Source organism: Nilaparvata lugens, chromosome 12 (assembly GCF_014356525.2).
Source record: "Nilaparvata lugens isolate BPH chromosome 12, ASM1435652v1, whole genome shotgun sequence".
In the NCBI taxonomy this organism is placed as follows: Eukaryota; Metazoa; Arthropoda; class Insecta; order Hemiptera; family Delphacidae; genus Nilaparvata; species Nilaparvata lugens.
In genome coordinates, this window is record NC_052515.1 from 15,622,015 (window position 1) to 15,643,160 (window position 21,146).

Genomic DNA, 21,146 nt, shown 5'->3' on the forward strand with positions numbered 1-21,146 from the left:
ACGGAATTTTAGTTTAAAACAAAAAAAATCCAGATTTGGTAAAGCTTTAGCTTAACACGTTCACTGCCATGAGATGCGCAGGTGCTACTCAGGCTTTCATACGCTTGAGGCCATGAGTAACACATTGGCCACTCAATCACTGTTTCTCTCAGGCCAGGTGATGCGCTGGCACTACTCAGCCTTCTATTCTCATCAGGCCATGAGTAAACACGGTGGCTACTCATGCAGCTATTTCTTCCAGGCCGTGTGTAGCCATGCTCTCTACTCAATATCCATTGAAACTCATATGATGACGTAGGTAATGGCCTGCTGATTATCACTGTCATATTTCCAATGCCATACAAGCAAGCATCTTCGCGTTCTTCGTGACTAAAGAAGGCACTGAATTGCAGCTTTGTTTACACCAATCTCTGGTATATCTACAGTAAGCTGTTCAGATCGCGAAGTGCTGTGTTTTAGCAATATTCCAATGCAAATCGGTTCTCATTTTATATTCCATACCCTATTTTTGGTTCACTGAAATCCTACTAAGGTTCTAAACAGTATTTACAGTTAACTGCGGTAGTTTCTAACCTGAAATTAGCCTAATAAAATTTTTTAGACTATTTCTGTGTATGTGATTGAAGTGACTTAGGTTATAGTGAGTTGAAGATTATGAAGTGAGATTTGTTTGTTTTGTAGAAAATTATAGGAAAATACTCCAAATAAATTACTTTTTCATAGTCGTAAATCTTGTACTAGATTCATTTTTTTTTAAATTGATTACATTTTACCATGGAGTTGAAAGACTTGATAAATTCACGAATATTTATTTCATAGACTACTTTCTTATCAGTGATCGAAATTTATTATAAATATTGTTTACCATACTTTTATGATGGATATTCCAGGCCCCAGTGGTTTACAAAAACGTAGTTCAAAAAGGAAGAGACTTTCTGATGATGAACTTTTACATTTATTGCTAAGTGATGAGGACAGTTCTATTTCCAGTAATTTTTCAGATGGTTCAGATTTTGAGCCTGAACAGATTGATGATTCATCAGATGATCAAGATGTTGACTCTCTGGACCAGACCAATAACCCAGCTCCGGCAGTGAAAGTGACTAATAATGACTGGCAAGAAGTGGATGTCACTAAAATTCCATTCCATATTAAATTTACAGGACAGGAGAAATATATTTATCACAATGATTACCCACAAAATAAAGAGGACTTGAAGATTAGTGATGTATATCGTCGTTTCTTTGATACTGAAATTATGCAGATGATCGTAACTAACACTAATTTGAATGCAAAGAATTTTATGGAGAAAAACAGACAAAAACGATCTGATAGAATAAGTCATTGGGTTGAAACTTCAAATGAAGAAATGTGGAAGTTCTTTGGCACAGTTTTATACATGGGGTTAGTGAAGTATCCAAAAATATCAGATTATTGGAATCTCTTGATTTTTAGATTTTAAATACTTCTCAGATTTATTCATTTTGAAAACGATGCAATAGCTGACCAGGGTGACAAGTTACGTAAAATAAGAAGTCTATTGAACAAAATTCAAGATAGATTTGTTTAAGAATATGTGCCTGACGAGTTCATTGCTGTGGATGAGTCAATGATTCCATTTCGAGGTAGACTTCATTTCAGGCAGTACATTCCGAATAAAACCCATAAATATGGAGTAAAATTGTTCAAATTGAGTAATTCGACTGGTTATACTCTTCAAGTGTCAGTTTATTCAGGAAAAGAGGACAGAAATTCCAAAGGACTTGCCGAAAATGTAGTTCTTGAACTTTGTGACAATTTTTTAGATAATGGTAAAGTAGTAGTGACAGACAATTTTTATACATCTGTGCCACTAGCAAGATCTCATCTACTTGGGACATTACGGCGAAATAGGAGAAATTTACCACGTGATGTGATTGACAAAAAAATTAAGAAATGTGAAGTGATAGGCAAACAGAACTCTGAAGGCATTATAGTCGGGAAATGGAGGGATAAACGAGACGTTTGTTTCCTCAGCACAAGGAATACACTGGAGACTACAAACACTGGTAAGAAAAATAGGAATGGAGACATCATTTACAAGCCAGCTGCCATACTTGATTACAATAGGAGCAAGCAAGGAATCGATCTCTCTGATCAGATGGCCAGCTACTTTACACCTTTGAGACGAACCATCAGATGGTACCATAAGGTAACATTCGAACTTCTTTTGAACACATCAGTTGTAAACTCTTGGCTGATATTCAACCATTTCACTACAAAGAAGGTTTCTATCACTGAATTTCGTGAACAACTCATTATGCAGATGCTTGACTGTGACAAGCATGGAAATCCAATTATTACAACACTCTCATCTAGGGATGATTCATCTAGGGATGATTCATCTAGGGATGATTCATCTAGCAGACATAGCTTGGAATCTACATCTGAGAGGAATCAGAGGGACGGGAAAATAAGACGTCGTTGTGTCTTCTGTTATGCTGATACAGTGAAAAAAGAAGGACGAGCTTCTGCCCAAAAAAACAGTGAAATTTGTCACAACCAAATGTGAGCTGTGTAATAAATTCATGTGCTTGTCATGTTTCACAAAGAATCATTAAAAATTGGTAAGTTTATTTTCTTATACATGCGCCGTTTTTCTTTATTATATTTCAACTCCATTCCATGAATGAAACCACTGGTGATATAGTGAGAATTCGAAGCGAGAAGTGAGAGCCGCTGGTGATACTCATGGCACTTGAATTATCTGAGCTTAATGCATGAGCCATGAGTAGCGCCGGTACACTCACCATTTATTCTGTAATTTGAGGTTTATTTGGTATTTTATGTTAATAAATACTCTTGGTTATGCTAAAGGTAAGATAATTGATATATAATTGCTTTGGCCTGGGAGGAAAGTTTCCTCTTATATGATGTAGCACAGATATAATACATGTTCAATTGCCTTGGTCTGGAGAAGGAGCTTTCCTTAAGACATTGTGGCAGTGAACGTGACACGTTCTTACAAACTTACACTGTGCAAACGGCCCTTAGAGTTCTAGAGCGCGCTATATGAAATGAAAAACCAAAAACTCATTTACCAAGAATGCGTTTGTGTTGGCAGTGATTTACAACAGCTGCAGTAAGCGGCTGATGAAGGCAGAGTGGGCGAACGAGTCTCAGGCGCAGTTTGCGGCTCTCGTCATTCTGCGCAAGGAGTTCAGGCGCCTCCGGCTGCTCTGGAGTCAACTTGCCGATCAGGTAGCTAATCATACGCTCAAACATTAACATAACCTAAAAGCTAATAAAACCTCACATGTTTGCAAGATAAAAGTTAGGTTAGAATAGAATAGAATATATATTTATCAGCCTCAATAGTACATCACAATTTGATATATAGGCCAGTCAACACAATGCAATAAATCACAATAAAAACGGCCAATAAAACACTACAATAAACAGTCACAGTACATTGGACTCAAATTCAATTCAATAATTCTTTGTATATGTATATAAATATATGTTTTTAGGCTATAGGAATAAATATCAATTTACAAAAATGTATTGCATTATCGACCTAGAATATTATTGCTAAGCCATACAAAGTTTGCAAGTTTTTTAAAAAATGTATAAAACTTGCAATTCTGTTTTACAAAATTCAGAGCCATCGGTCGACGACTGCATCGCAAACAAGCCCACTATACTATATTATTTAATAACAAACAACCACGACACAGCCATCAACCGATGGCCCAAAATATACATTACATACTGTTCATAATTATACAATGAATAATAAACATATTTTTAATTCATTTCAAAATCCCTTGGATGTAATTTATTCTCCACTTGACAGAGTAGAAGGGATTATCTACGAGAAATTTTTCGTTAGGATATTGATTATATATTCCCATGCTTGGATGATAAGTCTGTGTGCAAGAAGGATCCAATTGATTGATTCCAAAATAATAAAAAAACACAAGACTCTTAAATACATCGAATACAAACTAAACTAATTTGTTATTATTGATTTTATTACCTATGTATTGTGAAGTAATTATGATTTTATTATGTATTGTGACGTAATTATGATTGGACTATGTATTGTAATTTTATAAAATACTTGGTGACATAGCCTTATGTACGATTAGGCAGAGAATCGGCAGCGCTGCTCTCTTTTTCTACTACCATCATAACGTGGATCTCGCTATAGTAAGGACATCAAATCACTTCGCTTATATGGGCTACTTGATTCAAATAAAAACAACATAAAAACTTTTAGTACCTTCGTTAAAATATTTTATAGTTTTTAATAAAAGGGTGCTAAAAGTTTTTTATTGTTTTTATTTAAGGACATAAAATATCGTATTATATTAAGCGAGCAATTTCTGTATATCTGTTTATATTTTTATATCTGGTTATTTATGTTCAACGGATCTCGAAAACGGCTCAAACGATTTTCACGAAATTTGGAAAATAGTAGGTTTATGATATAAAAATTCGATTGCACTAGGTCTCATCCCTGGGAAAACTCGCTGAAGGACATGAAAAGGTTAACCTTAAAGGTTCATCCTTGGAAAAACAGATGATAATTTCGTCGTCTGTCGAAACAGAAAATGCGTGTGTGGGAGAGAGACAGAATTATTTCCAGCTGTGTAATCAATCAGCGAGAAATATTATCTAGAAATTTTAATCGACTTGATCAAAATAATCTGATTTGTTGACGTAACATGATAATAATTATTCTAAACTAGAGTATATAATAATTTTCAAAGTTATTCATTATTTGACAATTTTAAGTGATTAGTGAGTGTTATTTTGTTATTCAATTTGGTTTGTAAATAATCTAAATTAGAACTTTTTTGTTTTTAATTGTTTGGACTGAAAATTGAACCTGAATTCAAGTGTATGGAACATAACCTACTTTCTGGACTGTTTATAGTGTATAAATCAAAATTCGGGGAAGAAACATGGGCTGTGCCTGTTAGTCCTTTTCCAATCATTTTAAAGAATTGTGTTCTGTTTATCAATAGTTTATAAATAAATAACGAGCGAAGCTCGATGCCCCATGCCCCGATATTTATGGATAATATTAGTAAACAATAACTAACTATTAGTATATATAACAAGTAACCAACTATTCAGGTAGTCCAAACTTAAAAAAGTAGACAAATTTCTAGTTCAAAAAAGAGAATACAATATCTTCTCTAAACTTTTGTTGTTTTTTAACAAAAACATTTGCATAATTTGAACAATTTGTATAATAATGGTTATAGGTAGCAGCCAGCGACGAGCTAAGTATGGCCAAGTGCAGTTTGCGGTTGGCGAATGCAGCTGATGAAGTGGATGATGCAGTAGCTAATAGGAGAAGGAGACGCCGACCCGCGCCCAAGACTGACTCAGACTGGCAGAATGCCAACGTCCTGCATCCAGACGAGGTAAGAACAATGCTATAACAACCTAATAATACGTCAAATACAAACCAAAGTGGTCAAGGACATCAAATCAAAGTAGAAACCGTTACAAACGTTTTCACACTGGAAACACATAACTATACAGCGCTACTTACTTGTTTTGTTCGCACCTTAATGCACTATTCACACTAGCGCGACTCAAATCGCGAAGCGACATCATACATCCAAGTGTGTCTTTTGTAAACTACAATAACAAAATTCCTACTTCGAAATTCGAAAATTATTGAAAAATTTTCAATTATACTAGCATATTGCCATTTAAAATCTTAATAATCTTAATTCAACCCCAAACATTTTTCTAAGCTGACTTTAACCTTTAATTAACTTCTTTGTAGCCCTAATCATAATCCTAGCCACAACTAATATGACGACTCCTGTTTGGAATTTTAGCCATTTGCAACTGAGTTTCCTGGCGACTCGACATGCTGGTCACAAAGAGACTTGAATATCCTGCAACTTCAATAAAGTGAGGTTAGGGTTTGAAGAGAATTAGTGTGAATATAAACTAGTACATGTTCAAATTTGTAGGATAAGTAGTCAAATTTTTCATTATGAACCATTAAACGCTCAAAAATTCCTTATCATGAGAAACCTAAAAGCTATCCTGGATCAGACTGCTCTTAGAAGTGTTTATTTTTCTCTGTTCCACTCCCTCCCAACCTATGGAATTACATTTTGGGGAAATTCTAGTGGTTTGGTGGAGGTGTTCAAATTACAAAAGTGGGTTTTGAGGGTGATGATTAGGGAATCAATTCGAACAAATTGTCGGCCCTATTCCAGAGAACTTAAAATTCTTCCACTCCCAAGCATATATATTTTCGAAACAATCTGCTTCATAAAAAACGTGTACAAGAATTAAACACAGGTGAAGCCTGTATCATTTCATAGATACTCGACCAGGTACAGATGTAACTTGAGAGAGGATGCGCATCGGAGTACCATGTATGAACGAGGTGTAAGGAGCTCAGGTATTTAACAAGTATGTACAACCTGCTGCCATCCCACTTGAAATAAGTATCATGAAGGAAATTTAGAATTCTATTGAGAAGGGAGCTGCTGTCTATTGGTACATATTTATTTTACATTCCATAATACACAAATCATAATATACATGGTCAGAAAAATACCAACAGGCCTAGCCCAAAACTGTTCCCTTCACGAATTTTGATAGAAGTATGTCCAAAAATTTGGTTATGTTGCTTCACTTTAACAATTCGGAATTGTTTTTTTAGTGAAGGATAACAATGAATACTACAAACCTCAAATTGGAGGTTTAAGAAGAGGATATATTAAATCACACTGTCAGGATTTAGGAATATTAAAAACAAATATACTCTTGATATTACAGTATCTATTGAAACTAAAACGCACATCACAACGCATCAACGCAACGCAATTACAAATCACAAAAACTCACATAACCTCAAAAACAAGAATCTCGCTCTTTTGTCAATAGTCCAAGGCCTGCTAGATCGCATATATCTAACAGATAGTACACATTTTCTTGTTGTAAAAAATTGACAAATTCATATTTGTATTCTCTATTCATTCTTGTAGGAGGTCAACGAGGAGGTGAAATGAACATGAAATTGAAGAAAAGTTTGATAAAAACAAGCATTAAACAATTTTAAATAAATCAAGTGGAAAGGACCGAAATACTGGTATCCACGACTAGAGTCAAGTCATATCATTGTGAGTAGTATCAAGTAGTTTGATGTGAGAATTGATTTGCAGGTGGATTGGGTGATATCAGAGTGGAAGACCGACCTGGCGGTGAACGAGAGTGCGCTCAGAAAGGCGGCTGGCACGTTGCAGTATTTGCTCAACTTGCAGGAGAACGGCGACAAGCAGACTGAGCCCTGCCCGGTCTGCAAGGGCCAGCTCACTCATTCTGTAAGTAGCCCACCTTTTTCTCATTTCAATTGCTAATAATTTATTCATGAATGTTCACAATATTGCACTAATGGAGAAAGTATATATAGGTTGATTTCTCAAATTCCAGGGGTTCAGGTTGAATATTTTGACTACCCAGATGAATTACACGCTTGAATTACCTTGCTAATACAATATCCACAACATATTCAAATTCAAAATTCTTTATTGGTTCTTCAAAAACAAAACATATAAAAACGTTCAGCAAGAATATAAGAAACCAATCACCTGCAAGGAAAATCCTGTGCGCAGGTGAGAGTTGCTAATACGAGTCATTAAGAACTTACTAAATATGAAACAACAAATTATATAATATAATAATAAAAGAAGATGATGAATAAGTGGAATAAGGGTGAAAGAAAGAAAGAGAGATGGCAAACATACTATTGAAACAAAGATAAGAGTCACTCAAAACGTATAATAATAAGTATATAATAAATACTTATAAGTATATAAGTGTTAATAAGTATATAATAAAGTATATTATAAGTATATAATTATTATACGCTATTAACTAAAAAAAGCCACTTTTATCTATTAATAATTACAATAAATTCCTATAGTGAGGTCCACGTTATAATGGCAGTAGATGAAGATAGAAGAATAGCGATGCCGATTCTCCGCATTAATTTATTATATTTCTACACTGTCAAAAACATAATTGGCATTGTTGTGGACCTAGAAAAGGATAGAACCACCGGCTTTGTCGAATGATAGACAAGGATAGCAAAACCAAAGTTATCAAATACTGTCATAACGTGGACCGCACTATAGCATCGTAGCGTCTCAGCATGTGCCTGAAGTCCAGAGGATCAGGATCCTCATGATACACATCCGGACCTTAAGTTTAAAATATCAAGTCAATCCGTTAATTAGGATTGGAGTTATAGTGTTCACACACAGACCAACACCCAAAAATAATGTATTTTTGACTCAGGACCTTGAAACGTATAGAAAACATGATATTGAGGTACCTTGATTGTTTTGAAAATCAATACTTCCCTTACTTAGGGTAATAGGTAGGGGAAGAGAAGTAAAAATGATGGATTTATCTGCTTTGTCTAATGGCTATAAAGCTTGATCTGTTTAATGAGGTTAGACGTTTTTAACTTCTATTTTTTGTTGTCTATTTTTCGTCGCTGCTTTATTTGAGGATCACTTATTTCTGTATCATTATAATATTTTCCCAGTAGTTTATTTATTGTTATTGGTTTATGATAATATTATGCTAGAAGCTGCAGTCAAACAGTTGTTTTTTGTTTAAAACGTTTTGCGTAAATGTCTTTTCCGTTTGAAAATATGCCCGTTCACACATGTTGTCCTGTCGTTAGTGGCCAGCCTAAGAACAACAAACCAATGTAGTTAATCATACGCTAACTTTAAAAAGTGGATCTCACTAGACAAAAAGATTTATCTTATTGAATGATTGATTGATTCATGGATTGAATAATTTAGTTATTGATTGATTGGACTACTGATTGATTCATACAAACATTCTTCATTCATTATTGATTCATACAATAAGTACGTGGATTGATTAAATGATTGATGAATTGACTAAATAATTTATCGACTGATTGATTGATTGATGGGTGCAGTGGTCGGTGCTGAAATGCGGCCACTGCTACTGCTACGACTGCATCCACATGCTGACCCGAAACGGCGGCGGCGGCCAGCAGTTGGAGGCCTTGGCGTGTCCGGTGTGTCGTGAGGTCACCTTCACTGCCGACGTGTCACACATCGAGGCTCGCCCTGAGGTCACCGACCACCCCACTGCCGAAGTCAAGGGATCCTACACCACCAAGGTAAGATTCATTCCATTCAAATCTTCTACCACGTGGTTAGACTGTCGGTCCCGGCTGAATTATGACAGTCGTAAGGTCCATTGTCGGCTCAAATTCAGGTGAGGTGGAACCTTCCCGCAAGGAACTCCCCACCAACAAAAGCCATACGAATTTACTTTTACCACGTGGTTGAGTGGTAAAGTGAACTTATGGTCCAAACTTCCCTTCGGCAACAAATAAAAAAATCATTCTATTCTAAGTTGCCTAACCATATCATGTCGGATCTTCTCCCAGTTTACTCTTAGATGTTTCGGGTTTCAAATTACTGTAAAGAGAAAAGTTTTAGTGCAATCGTTCTATCCCAATTGAACATGATATTCTTACTACAATGAACTCTTATAATATATCATAATTTTAAATGATGTAGGCTATTGTTATTGAATGAATGAACATCGAGAGAGAAAATAAAATCTAAGAAACAGAAGATCTGCTTCTACACAGATTGAAGCAGGTACTCCAAAAAAAAGATTATGAGAAAACAATTGTATTATTATACCGGGTGATTACAAATGAAATAGACAACTTCAATAGCCTGTACAAAATTAAACTGGTGTATTTCAACTTAGTAAGTGATATAGGTTTGTAGGGAATTTCTTAAAGTTTATGTTGGTAGAACTGTTGCTGGCTATTGTTGGCTGCTCCGTGTTACAACAGCCAGTTTAGTTTAGCAATATGACCGCTACTCAAGTGGAGAAAGCTTATTGTGTTCTTGAATTAGCCAAAACAAACTCTGTTACTGTTGTGCAGCGTCATTTCAGAACAAAATACGGTAAACCACCACCAACAAGGCAATCAATTTATGACTGGTATGAACGTTTTGAAAGCAGTGGATGTGTGTGTAAGAAGAGTACTGGAAGACCTTCTGTTACAGAAGAAAAAATTGATTGTGTTCGTGATGTTTTTGTACGAAGTCCAGGAAAATCGACTAGATCAGCGAGTTTAGAATTGCAAATTCCTCAACCTACTGTGTGGAAAATTCTGCGGAAACGTTTGAAAATGACACCTTATAAATTGCAGTTAGTACAAAGTTTAAATGACAATGATAAAGTTGTACGTAAAAATTTTTGTCAAGAGATGCAACATTGTCTTGAAAATGACGACACATTTTTTATCGCCTAATTTTCAGTGATGAATGCACTTTTCACATTAGTGAAAAAGTTAACAGACATAATGTACGAGTATGGGGAACAGAAAACCCAAGAGAGACTGTACAGCATATACGCGATTCTCCTAAAGTGAACGTGTTTTGCGCTTTATCTTGTGAAAAGGTTTACGGGCCTTTCTTCTTCCAAGAACCATCAGTAACCGGAAGAATTTATCTGGACATGTTAACCGAATGGTTAATGCCTCAACTCCATGAAGATAGTTGTAACTTCATTTTTGTACAAGATGGAGCTCCGCCTCACTGGTACTCAGACGTCAGAGGGTATCTGGATGAACATCTTCCTAGACGATGGATCGGCCGTGCAAGTGAGGAAAACGTTGTGTTTCAGCCGTGGCCACCTCGTAGTCCGGACCTAACGCCCTGCGACTTTTTCTTGTGGGGCTATGTAAAAGACAGAGTTTTCGTAATGATCTAAACTTTTAAATAATAAATTCTCTACAAGCTATTCAAACTGTCTATTTCATTTGTAATCACCCGGTAGTGTAACCGCCCCCAGATGGGGGTAGAAGAGAGATCTCTAAATTTTAGTGGGCGAGTCGTGGGACTTTATTAATAACAAACTCTATCTTTCTATTTAACATGTAAAATTTTATTAAATGAATTAATCGAATTTAAATTTGGACAACAAAACAGTCTAAATACTTTCATTGCACATTCTATAAAACTGCCTGTAAGATTTTGCTAACTGTTCGTATGGAATATTAATTGTTTGCAAGGTGAACTTTATTCATTTTATTACTACAATGAATATTTGGGGACTCGGTCAATATAGGGATTTAAACATGAGCTAGAAAATATAATGGCACTCACCATCGTTTGAATTATATATCTATTCACTACACTATTTTTGATTCACTAGAATTTTCAATAAACATTCACACATTAACATCCCTAATTATTAATAAACCATTTTAACATAATGCATGGCTAAAAATAATACATTTAAAAAAAAAAACACGTTAATTTTTGGCCCTCGAGGCACGAGGCTACCTCTAGATTATAATCTGTTTTGATTCGCGGCTTGATTGATACTGCACTTTTCCATGCAAATTATGTTTTCCTTCTACCAACGAGACTACGGGGTATACGTGGAGAGAGAGCACAATTCCGTGGGAAAAGAAAGGGCAAGTTTGAAATATTCCCAAATACTCGTGCATTTTCCATCGTTAACGGAAATACAGTTCCGTGAGAATACCTCAACCCTGCATAAAATGTGAGTCTTCCCGGACGCAAGTTAGAAAAATCTTAATGTGAGAGAATTATTTTTCAACAGAAAAATAAATTTCTCACGATAAAAATTACACAGAAAATTCAACTACAAGATTACTAAAGTCTCATCATTGTTAAAGTCCTTATTCTACTCTTTTTTAAATGAACCCAATCAATAGATCTATTTCAATATTATAACCATTACAGTAGTTTTGACTAAACTTTCGTGTAATCTGTATGACTGTAGCCTATCTAATACCTAATATCGGAGCACCGAGCTTCGCTCGTTATTTATTTATTGATAAACAGAATACAATTCTTTGAAATGATTGAGAAAGGACTAACAGGCGCAGCCCAAAACTGCTTCTTCCCCGAATTTTTATCTATACACTATAAATATTCCAAAAGTAGGTTATGTTCCATACACTTGAATTCAGGTCCAATTTTCAGTCTAAACATTTGAAAACAGAAAAGTTCAAAATTAAATTGTTTACAAACCAAATTGAATAACAAAATAACACTCATCACTTAAAACTGTAAAATAATTATTAACTTTGAAAATTATGATATACCTTGTCATGTCAACAAATCATATTATTTTGATCAAATCGATTAAAATTTCTAGATGAATAAGCTTATTGATTGCAAATAGTTGAAGAGCTGAACATATTTCTGTCTCTCTTTCACACATGCACTCACATCTTCGACAGACGACGAAATTATCATCTGTTTTTCCAAGGATGAATAATTATTATCCTTTTCATGTCCTTCAGCGAGTTTTCCCAGGGATGAGACCTAGTACAATCGAATTTTATATCATAAACCTACTATGTTCCAAATTTCGTGAAAATCGTTAGAGCCGTTTTCGAGATCCGTTGGACATGCATAACCAGATAACCATATACAGAAATTGCTCGCTTAATATAATAGGATATGACCTGACGATGTCCATGTGCTCACGACAATAAAGAATGAATTTGCAAAAATTAATTTAGCCTTGATTGGTTTATATAATAGAATTTATGATTGATTTGATAGATAGCGGCCATGGTGTCTGAGCTGATTGTGTTGCGGTCCAAGGAGCCGCAAGTGAAGGTGCTCATCTTCTCCAAATGGGACGGCGTGCTCGATGTATTGGCTGAAGCATTGACACAAAATGAGGTATTTATTCATTTATTTCGCTATTGGATAGAGCAAAAATACAATAGTCAGAAAAGAAAAACAGGCTATTGCCCAAAACTTCTTCTATTTCCTAATTTTGTCTCAAATCGACCAAATATTATGTAGGTTATGTCCGTATTAATTTCTACACTAAATCATTAATCTTGAAATTACAAATCAAAATAAAACAAAAAAATCTAAATTAAGATAGGTTGATAATAAAACTTAAAAAAACAATCTTCATATTTACAGAATATACAATAGAAACACATAAATTTTGAGCCCGAAAATATTATATTTATATTTATAAATTTATATTTGTCGTATTTATACTCTCATTTTGAGCCCGAAAATATTATATTTATATTTATAAATATTTATATTTGTCGTATTTATACTCTCATTAAACGCTACAACTCTCTTACTAATTCAAATGTGAACATTCTAGCACAGCATGTATATGATGTAGCTCAGTATTCCATGACGCCTATAGAAAATTAACTAGACTCGCCGTCGCATGTACGAACTCGGTGCATATTTGTACAGGCCGGGTCCTGTAGCTTTACCTATCAGCGGAGGGCTGATACAACTAGACTACTACTACTAGACTACAATACTACCCGTTCAAAAACATCGAAGATTTTTTTAATCTATCTTTCCATAAGCAACAGGTGCTCTTTTGTATCTTCTCAAAAGCAACGTGTTGCATCCAAAAAGGTACACAAGGAGCTTTTTGGAGTTACTTCTTTATAGCACAACACAGCTTATCAGCTGACACTCGTTCAACATGCTCTTTCCATTGTTGGTGATACGTTGCAACTCTCTCATTCATGAAGAATCTGTATGTGTAGGGAGCTTCCTCCATCTAGGTATCTAGGGTCTCTGAATCCTGATGTTTTTGCAAAGCCGTGAATATATTACCCCGCGAACCATACCTTGCCTACATGCCGTTTAAAAGTCATGGCGGCAAAGCTACGGTACGCGTACTATACGTACTGGATTCAACCATGATCAGGTGATCACGAAAACAATGTCAAGCGAACCTATCAGAGAATCGGACGACATCATTAACCAGTAACCAGCATTTAATTGCTGATAAAATGAATAGACTTACATGCAACTGGGCAATTTCATTTGTTGTTGTAGCAACTCAGGACGCTTCCGTATCACTCTTCCTCCGTCTCAAGGCCCAGGAAGCGGGCCACCTCCCCCCCGCAAGGGTTGGTCCACAGGCTGGCGGTTGTTAAATTTGTTGGCTTCGTGGGGCAGCTAAAAAGATGGTCTGTGGTGTGGGGTCCATTAGCACAGTCGGGACAGACATCGGCCACATCCTCCGCGATTCTGGACATGTAACGGTTCAGAATCACAGAGTAGACTATCTCAGGTGCGCGAGGATGGTGCGAGTTCTTCTGGGTAGGCTCTTCTCCTCGGCATTTATTTGGGGTGGATACCCCCCAAAAACTGGGTTTGGCCTCAGTCCGCCGATGCTGCACTCGACCGTCCTCCTATGAATAGACTTGATGTGCAATTTCATTTTATTATGAGTGGTGTATACTATATTAAAATTCTCTATGGGCCGGTTTCCAAGCTCGGGATTTAGCTAAGTTCTAGACTTTAAACAGCTGGAGTCGGAAAATTGGATTTCCGAAACGGGGCGTAGTCGTAGTCATAGTCATGTTTAAATTCAATTTCGAAAAAACTAGAAAATTGAACACAAAATAAAATAAATTGGAAATAGTGTGAAGTTTCAGCAATTTTGAATTATTTAGGAATCTTTAATTTCATCAAGGAAATTTTTCCAATTATAGAAATGAAAAAAATGAAGATTGTTACAAAAACTGCGTCTACGCTCCGTTTCGGGAAGCCAGTTTTCTGACTCCAGCTGTTTAAAGTCTAGAACTTAGCTAAATCCCGAGCTCGGAAACCGGCCCTAAATGAACAACTATTCATTATTCTAATAAAGTATTTCAATAGGGCTACTGGAATGTTCACTTATAGAAGATGACTAGTACCCTTGGATTTTTTTAATTACCAGTTTTGACATTTATGGCATTCTCATGAAAATGTATTTATCATAATAACCTGTTCATTCATTGTGAAAAAAAGACACTTGAGAATGACATGAATGTCGAAATTGATAGTCGTGTGTTGGTTAGTAATATTACAAGGGTAGTGAGGTCCACGAAGTGCCATTATAAGGCTGGCCACTAACGGAAGGACATTCATGATAGACATGATGTGTGTACATGCATGTTTATCCTTCATACACACATGACCATCATACTTGTTTTGTCATCAGAAAGAGGCTTTTAACATAAAATAAACAACCAATAATTAATAGACCTCTAGAAAATTACAAATAAAAATAATTTCGAGTGACATGGCTGGCTCAGTTCTGGTGTCAGATTTTTTAGGTCGCACCTGATCAATTTCATGGACACTGTTTTTAGACAGCTGGGACCGACGAATTAACGTATACATGCGAAACACGGGAGTTGTATAAGATACAAAAATAATTTAACCTCAAATGGAGCAGAGAAGAAAAATAAACAACAAAAAAATTGAAGATACAAAAGCCTAACCTCAAAAAATTCTACTTGAAGTCTTTCACTGTGATGACACAACAATGTATTACGACATGTTACTTTATAATAATTATTTCAAATATCTAATGGAAGCTATATAAATTCAGGGTGAGCATAAAGTCTTGCCCTAATTTTAAAAATGTATTACAGATTAACCGTTTGACATATCAATTTATATCTGGCGCTGTTACATAGGTTAGTGTTAGTAGTTTTTTTTAATATCACTTACGTTAGTAAACTTCAACGTGTGTCCCCTTGGTAGCCCGGAGAATGTCGAAGCGGTATTCCAGTTCTCGCCAGGTGTTTTGTAACATGTGTTCTGTCACAGTAACCACAGCAGCTTGTATCCTAGCCTTCAATTCGTTGATGTCAGCAACTGACAAGACTCTGTCAAAAAAAAGTCAAGGGGAGTAATGTCTGGAGAGCGGGGTAGCCAGGGTGTTGGACCATTCCTTCCAATCCACCGATCCGGAAATGTTTCATCTAGGAAATTACGCACTATCAAAGCCCAGTGGGGGGGGGTGCTCCATCTTGCTGGAAAATTATCCATGGTTGATATTCTTCTAACTGTGGTGCAATGAACTGTTGCAACACGTCTAAGTAAATGTTAGCGCTAATGGTTTTTTCTGTGAAGAAAAATGGCCCAACAACCTTGTTGTGCATTAATCCGCACCAAACATTAACTTTTTCACTGTCTCGCTGTAACTGTACAGTAGCGTGTGGATTCTCTGATCCCCATATACGGACATTATGCCTATTTACCATTCCACTGACATGAAAGGTGGATTCATCTGTAAAACATATGCGATTTAAGTAATCGTTAGCGCCATCAATCCTGTTGAGAATCTCAGTTGCGAATTCTGCACGTCTCAGCAAATCATTCGGTTGCAAGGCCTGCACGATTTGCACTTTATAAGCATGCAACCTAAGCCTTTTATGAAGAATTTTCACAAGTATTTGAAGTTCACGTGATGCTTGACGAGTTGATTTAGACGCACTCCGTTGAAATGATTGCCGAACACGATCAACAGTTGCTTCACTCACACTAGGCCTGCCACTTCTAGGAAGATCTTCAACGCTGCCTGTTTCTTTGAACCTGTCATACCATCGCTTTATAGATTTAATATCAGGAGGGCTGCGTCCATAAGAAGCCCGAAAATTACGCTGAACACTGATGGGCGATTTCGTTTCGTGAAACCAAAACACACATAGTGCTTTTTCCTGCTTCGACGCCATTTTGACCGCAACTAACGTGAACTAACAGACAGCGTCATTGTTTAATACCACTAGCGCCATCTATTGGTCAAAAAACTACTAACACTAACCTATGTAACAGCGCCAGATTCAAATTATTATGTCAAACGGTTATTCTGTAATAAATTTTTAAAATCAGGGCAAGACTTTATGCTCACCTTGTAGAACTAAGGACGTCTGCTACAGCAAATAATGACCGAAGAACTAAATAGCAGAAGGATATTTGAAGAATGAAACTGTCCAAAAATTGCGCCCAGACTGGGAATCTAACCCGGTACCTCTTCGTTGCCGGTGGTGCGGCTTTACCATTTCGTTCACCAGGTACCGTCTAAACAGCTTCAAAAAAAAAAACTTCCATCTTCATTACGACATGTGTTCATCATGCATGTCCTACCGTTAGTGGCCAGCCTAACGTGGACCTCACTGTAGCTGTGTGGTATAACATCATAATAGTAGATACTGATATTGTACAATGATTGTCTAGAAAGTGCTTTATGTCTCTCTCTTTCTCTTATTTTCTTTATCTGGACAATTCCATATGTGGATCTTGATATTTCATGATATTGTTGTGCGTTTAGAATAGTATATTTGCAATTATTGTATAGTGTATGTATGACATTTATAGTTGAAAAAATCTAATGTTCAGTTCATTTTCAAGATTTTAAAACTTGAAAATGGATTAAACATCCGAAACTAGTTGTTTTGTATTTTATATAAAATTTAAAAAAGGGTTCGATGGGATTATTTTTTAAACTAATTAAGTAGTCCTAATGAAATACGTTATTAGAAGACATGCATTGTATATTGTGACGAAGGTAATGCTTCTGAAGATCTGAGAAGCGGTTACAATGAAACATATTCTATTTTATACTGTGCTTGTTGTTGTAGATAAGCCACAGCCGATTGCCGTCTGCAGTGAGCAGCAAGCAGCGGCTGCAAGTGTTGGCTGAATTCAAGCAGGCTGATGGTGGCGTGTGCGCCCTGCTTCTGCCTCTGCGTGCGGGCGCCAAGGGGCTCAACCTGGTCGAGGCTACACACGTTTTCCTCGCCGAACCCATTCTCAATCCGGCCGACCAGTTGCAGGCCATTGGCCGGGTGCACCGTATCGGTCAAACTAGGTTGGTGTCTATTCAAAAATTAATAAAGCTTGATTAATTCTCTATAATTTTTGTTAATTGGAGTTTTTTATTTCACAACAGTTCTCGAGATTGAAATAACACAGTTTTATTTTTGTCACATCCACATTCAATAAACATTAATTTATTGGACTGCAATTTCGTGTTAAAACCAACACATCTTCTGCTGTAGTGATGCATAGATGCACTTGTTCACTTAACCATCTACAAAATGGTAGCCAAGAGCTACTTTATATATTTTCTTTTAAATGTATAAAAAGCTATTATTTTGATATAACTATTATGAGAATATTTATTTATTTAATCATTCAGAATTACACAACTTACAGAAAAGTACATCAGGCTTATAAGCCCAAAACGGTTCCAATTCTAATTTTTACAACAGTCCAAATGTAGCTAGGTTATGTTTCACTTAACATTCTTCAATTACACACTCAATTTACAGTTCATAACACACAAAAATCATTTTTTAATTAAAAACATACTTTTAAATTAAATCAATCACAATAAATGATAAAATTCCAAACTTTGAAAAAAACTATAAATTTTTGAGACCAAAAAGACAAACACACTATTTAGAAACTTATCACAGCTAATATGTTCTTGTTGAATCATAACCATCGTATCATAATCATAACATTGTTGAGAATATAACCTTAAACCAGGACCTCCTAAAGGTATTTAGGAGGTCCTGCTTGAACATACTTTAAAATATTCATGTCAAAATAATAACTATTCATACATTTTAGATAAAATATATAAAGTAGCTGTTGGCTACCATTTTGTAAATAATCAAGTGATCAGGTGCTTTTATGCATCACTACAGCTGAAGATGTTGTGTTGGTTTCAACACGGAACTGCAGTCCTGTGTACAAGTCTATTAAATGTGGATGTCACAAAAATAAAACTGTGTTCTTTTTCAATTATGAAAAAAATCCACAATATCAATTCACATTCAACAAGTTTTAAAGATATTCGCTTCTGAATGTGTAAAATAGTTAAAATAAGAGGTCTTTATATCAATTTCTTTGCTTTTTCAGTGCTGATAACTATCCAACATTGCAGTTTGGTTACTAAACTGTTGGATGACAATAAAATTCTATTCATCTATTAGAATTAAAAAAATGTATGTAAAAAAATGTAACTGAAATTTTCAGCTTCAATATTATCATAAAAATTTTAGGCTATACTTGTTTGCTTTTTTATGTGCAATTGTGTTGAGAAGTAAATTTTCTTAATTTTATACTTTTTAAAATAAAAACTCAGAACGTAAAAGTGTAAATTTTGTTGGTGATAAAACTTGAAGAACCCAATATAACCTATAAATTTGAGTGTAAATAGGAACTCACATTGAGTAATACGACAAGGCAGAACATCCAACAGGATCTCTCTGCCGAAAAGCTCTATATGAATAAATGAATTAATTAATTTATTTGAACATTTATTTAATGTTTCTTGTATCAATGAAATCTGTCCGTTTTACAGGGAAACCTTTGTGCACAAGTTCGCGATCAAGGGAACAATTGAGGAGCGAATGACAACTGCTATGGAAGGCAGTGACACCAACTGGTCTTCGCAAAAAGTCACCGTTCAACAACTCATCGACTTGTTCAATCCGGTTGAACCCAAACACGATTGAAGTTAAACTCACAAGGCTTCTACCAAATAAAATTTATTTTTTCATGTGCTGTAGTACAAATTCGTATGTGTGGAAAATGTCTAGGTTTTTCTACTTTTCTAAATTTTATTTTAGAAGGATATTCGAATTCTTTAACGCAACAACATTAATTTATTTTGTTTTTTATACATAAAATCACACATTTTGTATTTCAATCAACTTTACTTGTCATTATTATAGAGAGATATACTTCATTCTGTCAGCACTGCTCATAAAAACTACAATGCTTTCCATTTTAACAATGCTGCAAGTTTCAAGTGAATCCCATTATATTGTTGAAACTAAACTGAGAAGTCATACAAAACAATAAAACAAAACAACATACATATATTTGGATTTACTACACTACTCTATTAAATTAAGACTACACAAGTTGTGCAATATTATAAAATTTCTTTTGTGTATACAATATATTGTTTTTGTTTGTAGTTTTTCAAATTTGGTAATATACCATTCAAATTCTTCATGTGCACCAGAACAAATCTTTTGTAAGCATACAAAATATTGCCTTTGCTTACTATTCTGAAGTTCATGAAATGAATTTCAATCAAATGACATAAAATGTATTATGTCATATAAATTCAATGTTTTATTCTATTTTCAGCCAAATTTGTTTTAATTCTATGTTTTAACAGACCAATAGTCTGTTGGGAATTTGTTTTTGCCTAGTTAAGAGTTCTGCCTAGTCTGTACCTTCAATGTTGTGGTTTTCTTCAATTCAAAATTTATTTTGCAAATATGATTTTTGGAAATAAATGTTTCAACTGACAAACTATCTCCTCATTCAATGTGTTTATTTAGTAATATTTCAGTATTTAATGGATATTTTTAACTAGTTTTCAGTTTCCATAGTACTACTTAGTTTCTACATTGGATAATGGTAGAAAAATTGTGAATAATGAATTGTTCAAAAATGTGTTATTTCAGAAATAATGTGTTTGAATCAACACAACACTACATCCAATAGAATGCTGAAAATTGCATTTCAAAGCAATCAAACTATTTCTCCTAATTTCATCAGGTTATAAATTTAAAAATATAATGAGTATATTTGAACTCTAGTATTAGCTATCCAATATTTATCTATTTATTTGTGAACACAATTACAAGATTTAGTTTATATTATAATGCGTTTTACTGAATTGAATAAGTAAGTTGAGGAAATAAAAATTTCATTCATTCCTGTTTTATATGCAAATTTCAGTATTGTGTTATAAATCTTTAAAAGTATTTGTCATAGCTTCCTTGTTCTGTCTTTATTTATTTGTAATTTACTTTCTAATTTTTTATTTTGTCTTATCATTTGTAAAGATTGGGATGAGATCTAGTTTTCCGTAATTTTATTTATTTTAGTTGTTTATAATAAGCAGCTCTAGTTGTTCGAACTCACAAGTTGTTCTTTGCCGGTAGTGCTGTATTGTAATATTAAGAATACTTATTATATTAATTTGTATTTTTATATAATTCAAACTATTTTTCCAATTTCAATGTGTCATTAATATTTAGTTTTTCTCAACGTTTATTGTATAGTTCCTATATTTAGTTTGTACTATGAAATAAATATTAGTTATGAAATAAATAGATGCTATTATTCATTTGATTCACCTTGATCAATAACATCTAAAGGTTCGTACAGACTCACGCGCGCGACAAAACGGTTCGCGAGCAGTAAGTAAGATGATCGCTGGTTGCGCGATTCCGGTCCGCGCGCAACGAACTGGCCAAGCTC

At 35.0% G+C, this 21,146-nt stretch overlaps 1 protein-coding gene across 1 annotated transcript in view; it reads left to right on the plus strand.

Moving 5' to 3' along the window:
- The window catches only part of LOC111057348 (E3 ubiquitin-protein ligase SHPRH), a 65,577-nt gene extending 45,211 nt beyond the window's left edge, over positions 1–20,366 (plus strand). Inside the window, exons 16-22 of the mRNA XM_039438927.1 lie at positions 3,104–3,240; positions 5,256–5,417; positions 7,188–7,346; positions 8,984–9,190; positions 12,642–12,764; positions 17,492–17,721; positions 19,225–20,366. Of these exons, the coding sequence (XP_039294861.1) occupies positions 3,104–3,240; positions 5,256–5,417; positions 7,188–7,346; positions 8,984–9,190; positions 12,642–12,764; positions 17,492–17,721; positions 19,225–19,378 (1,172 nt within the window). The 3' untranslated portion in view covers positions 19,379–20,366. The remainder of the gene's footprint in view (positions 1–3,103; positions 3,241–5,255; positions 5,418–7,187; positions 7,347–8,983; positions 9,191–12,641; positions 12,765–17,491; positions 17,722–19,224) is intronic.
- Positions 20,367–21,146: the final 780 nt, after the last annotated feature.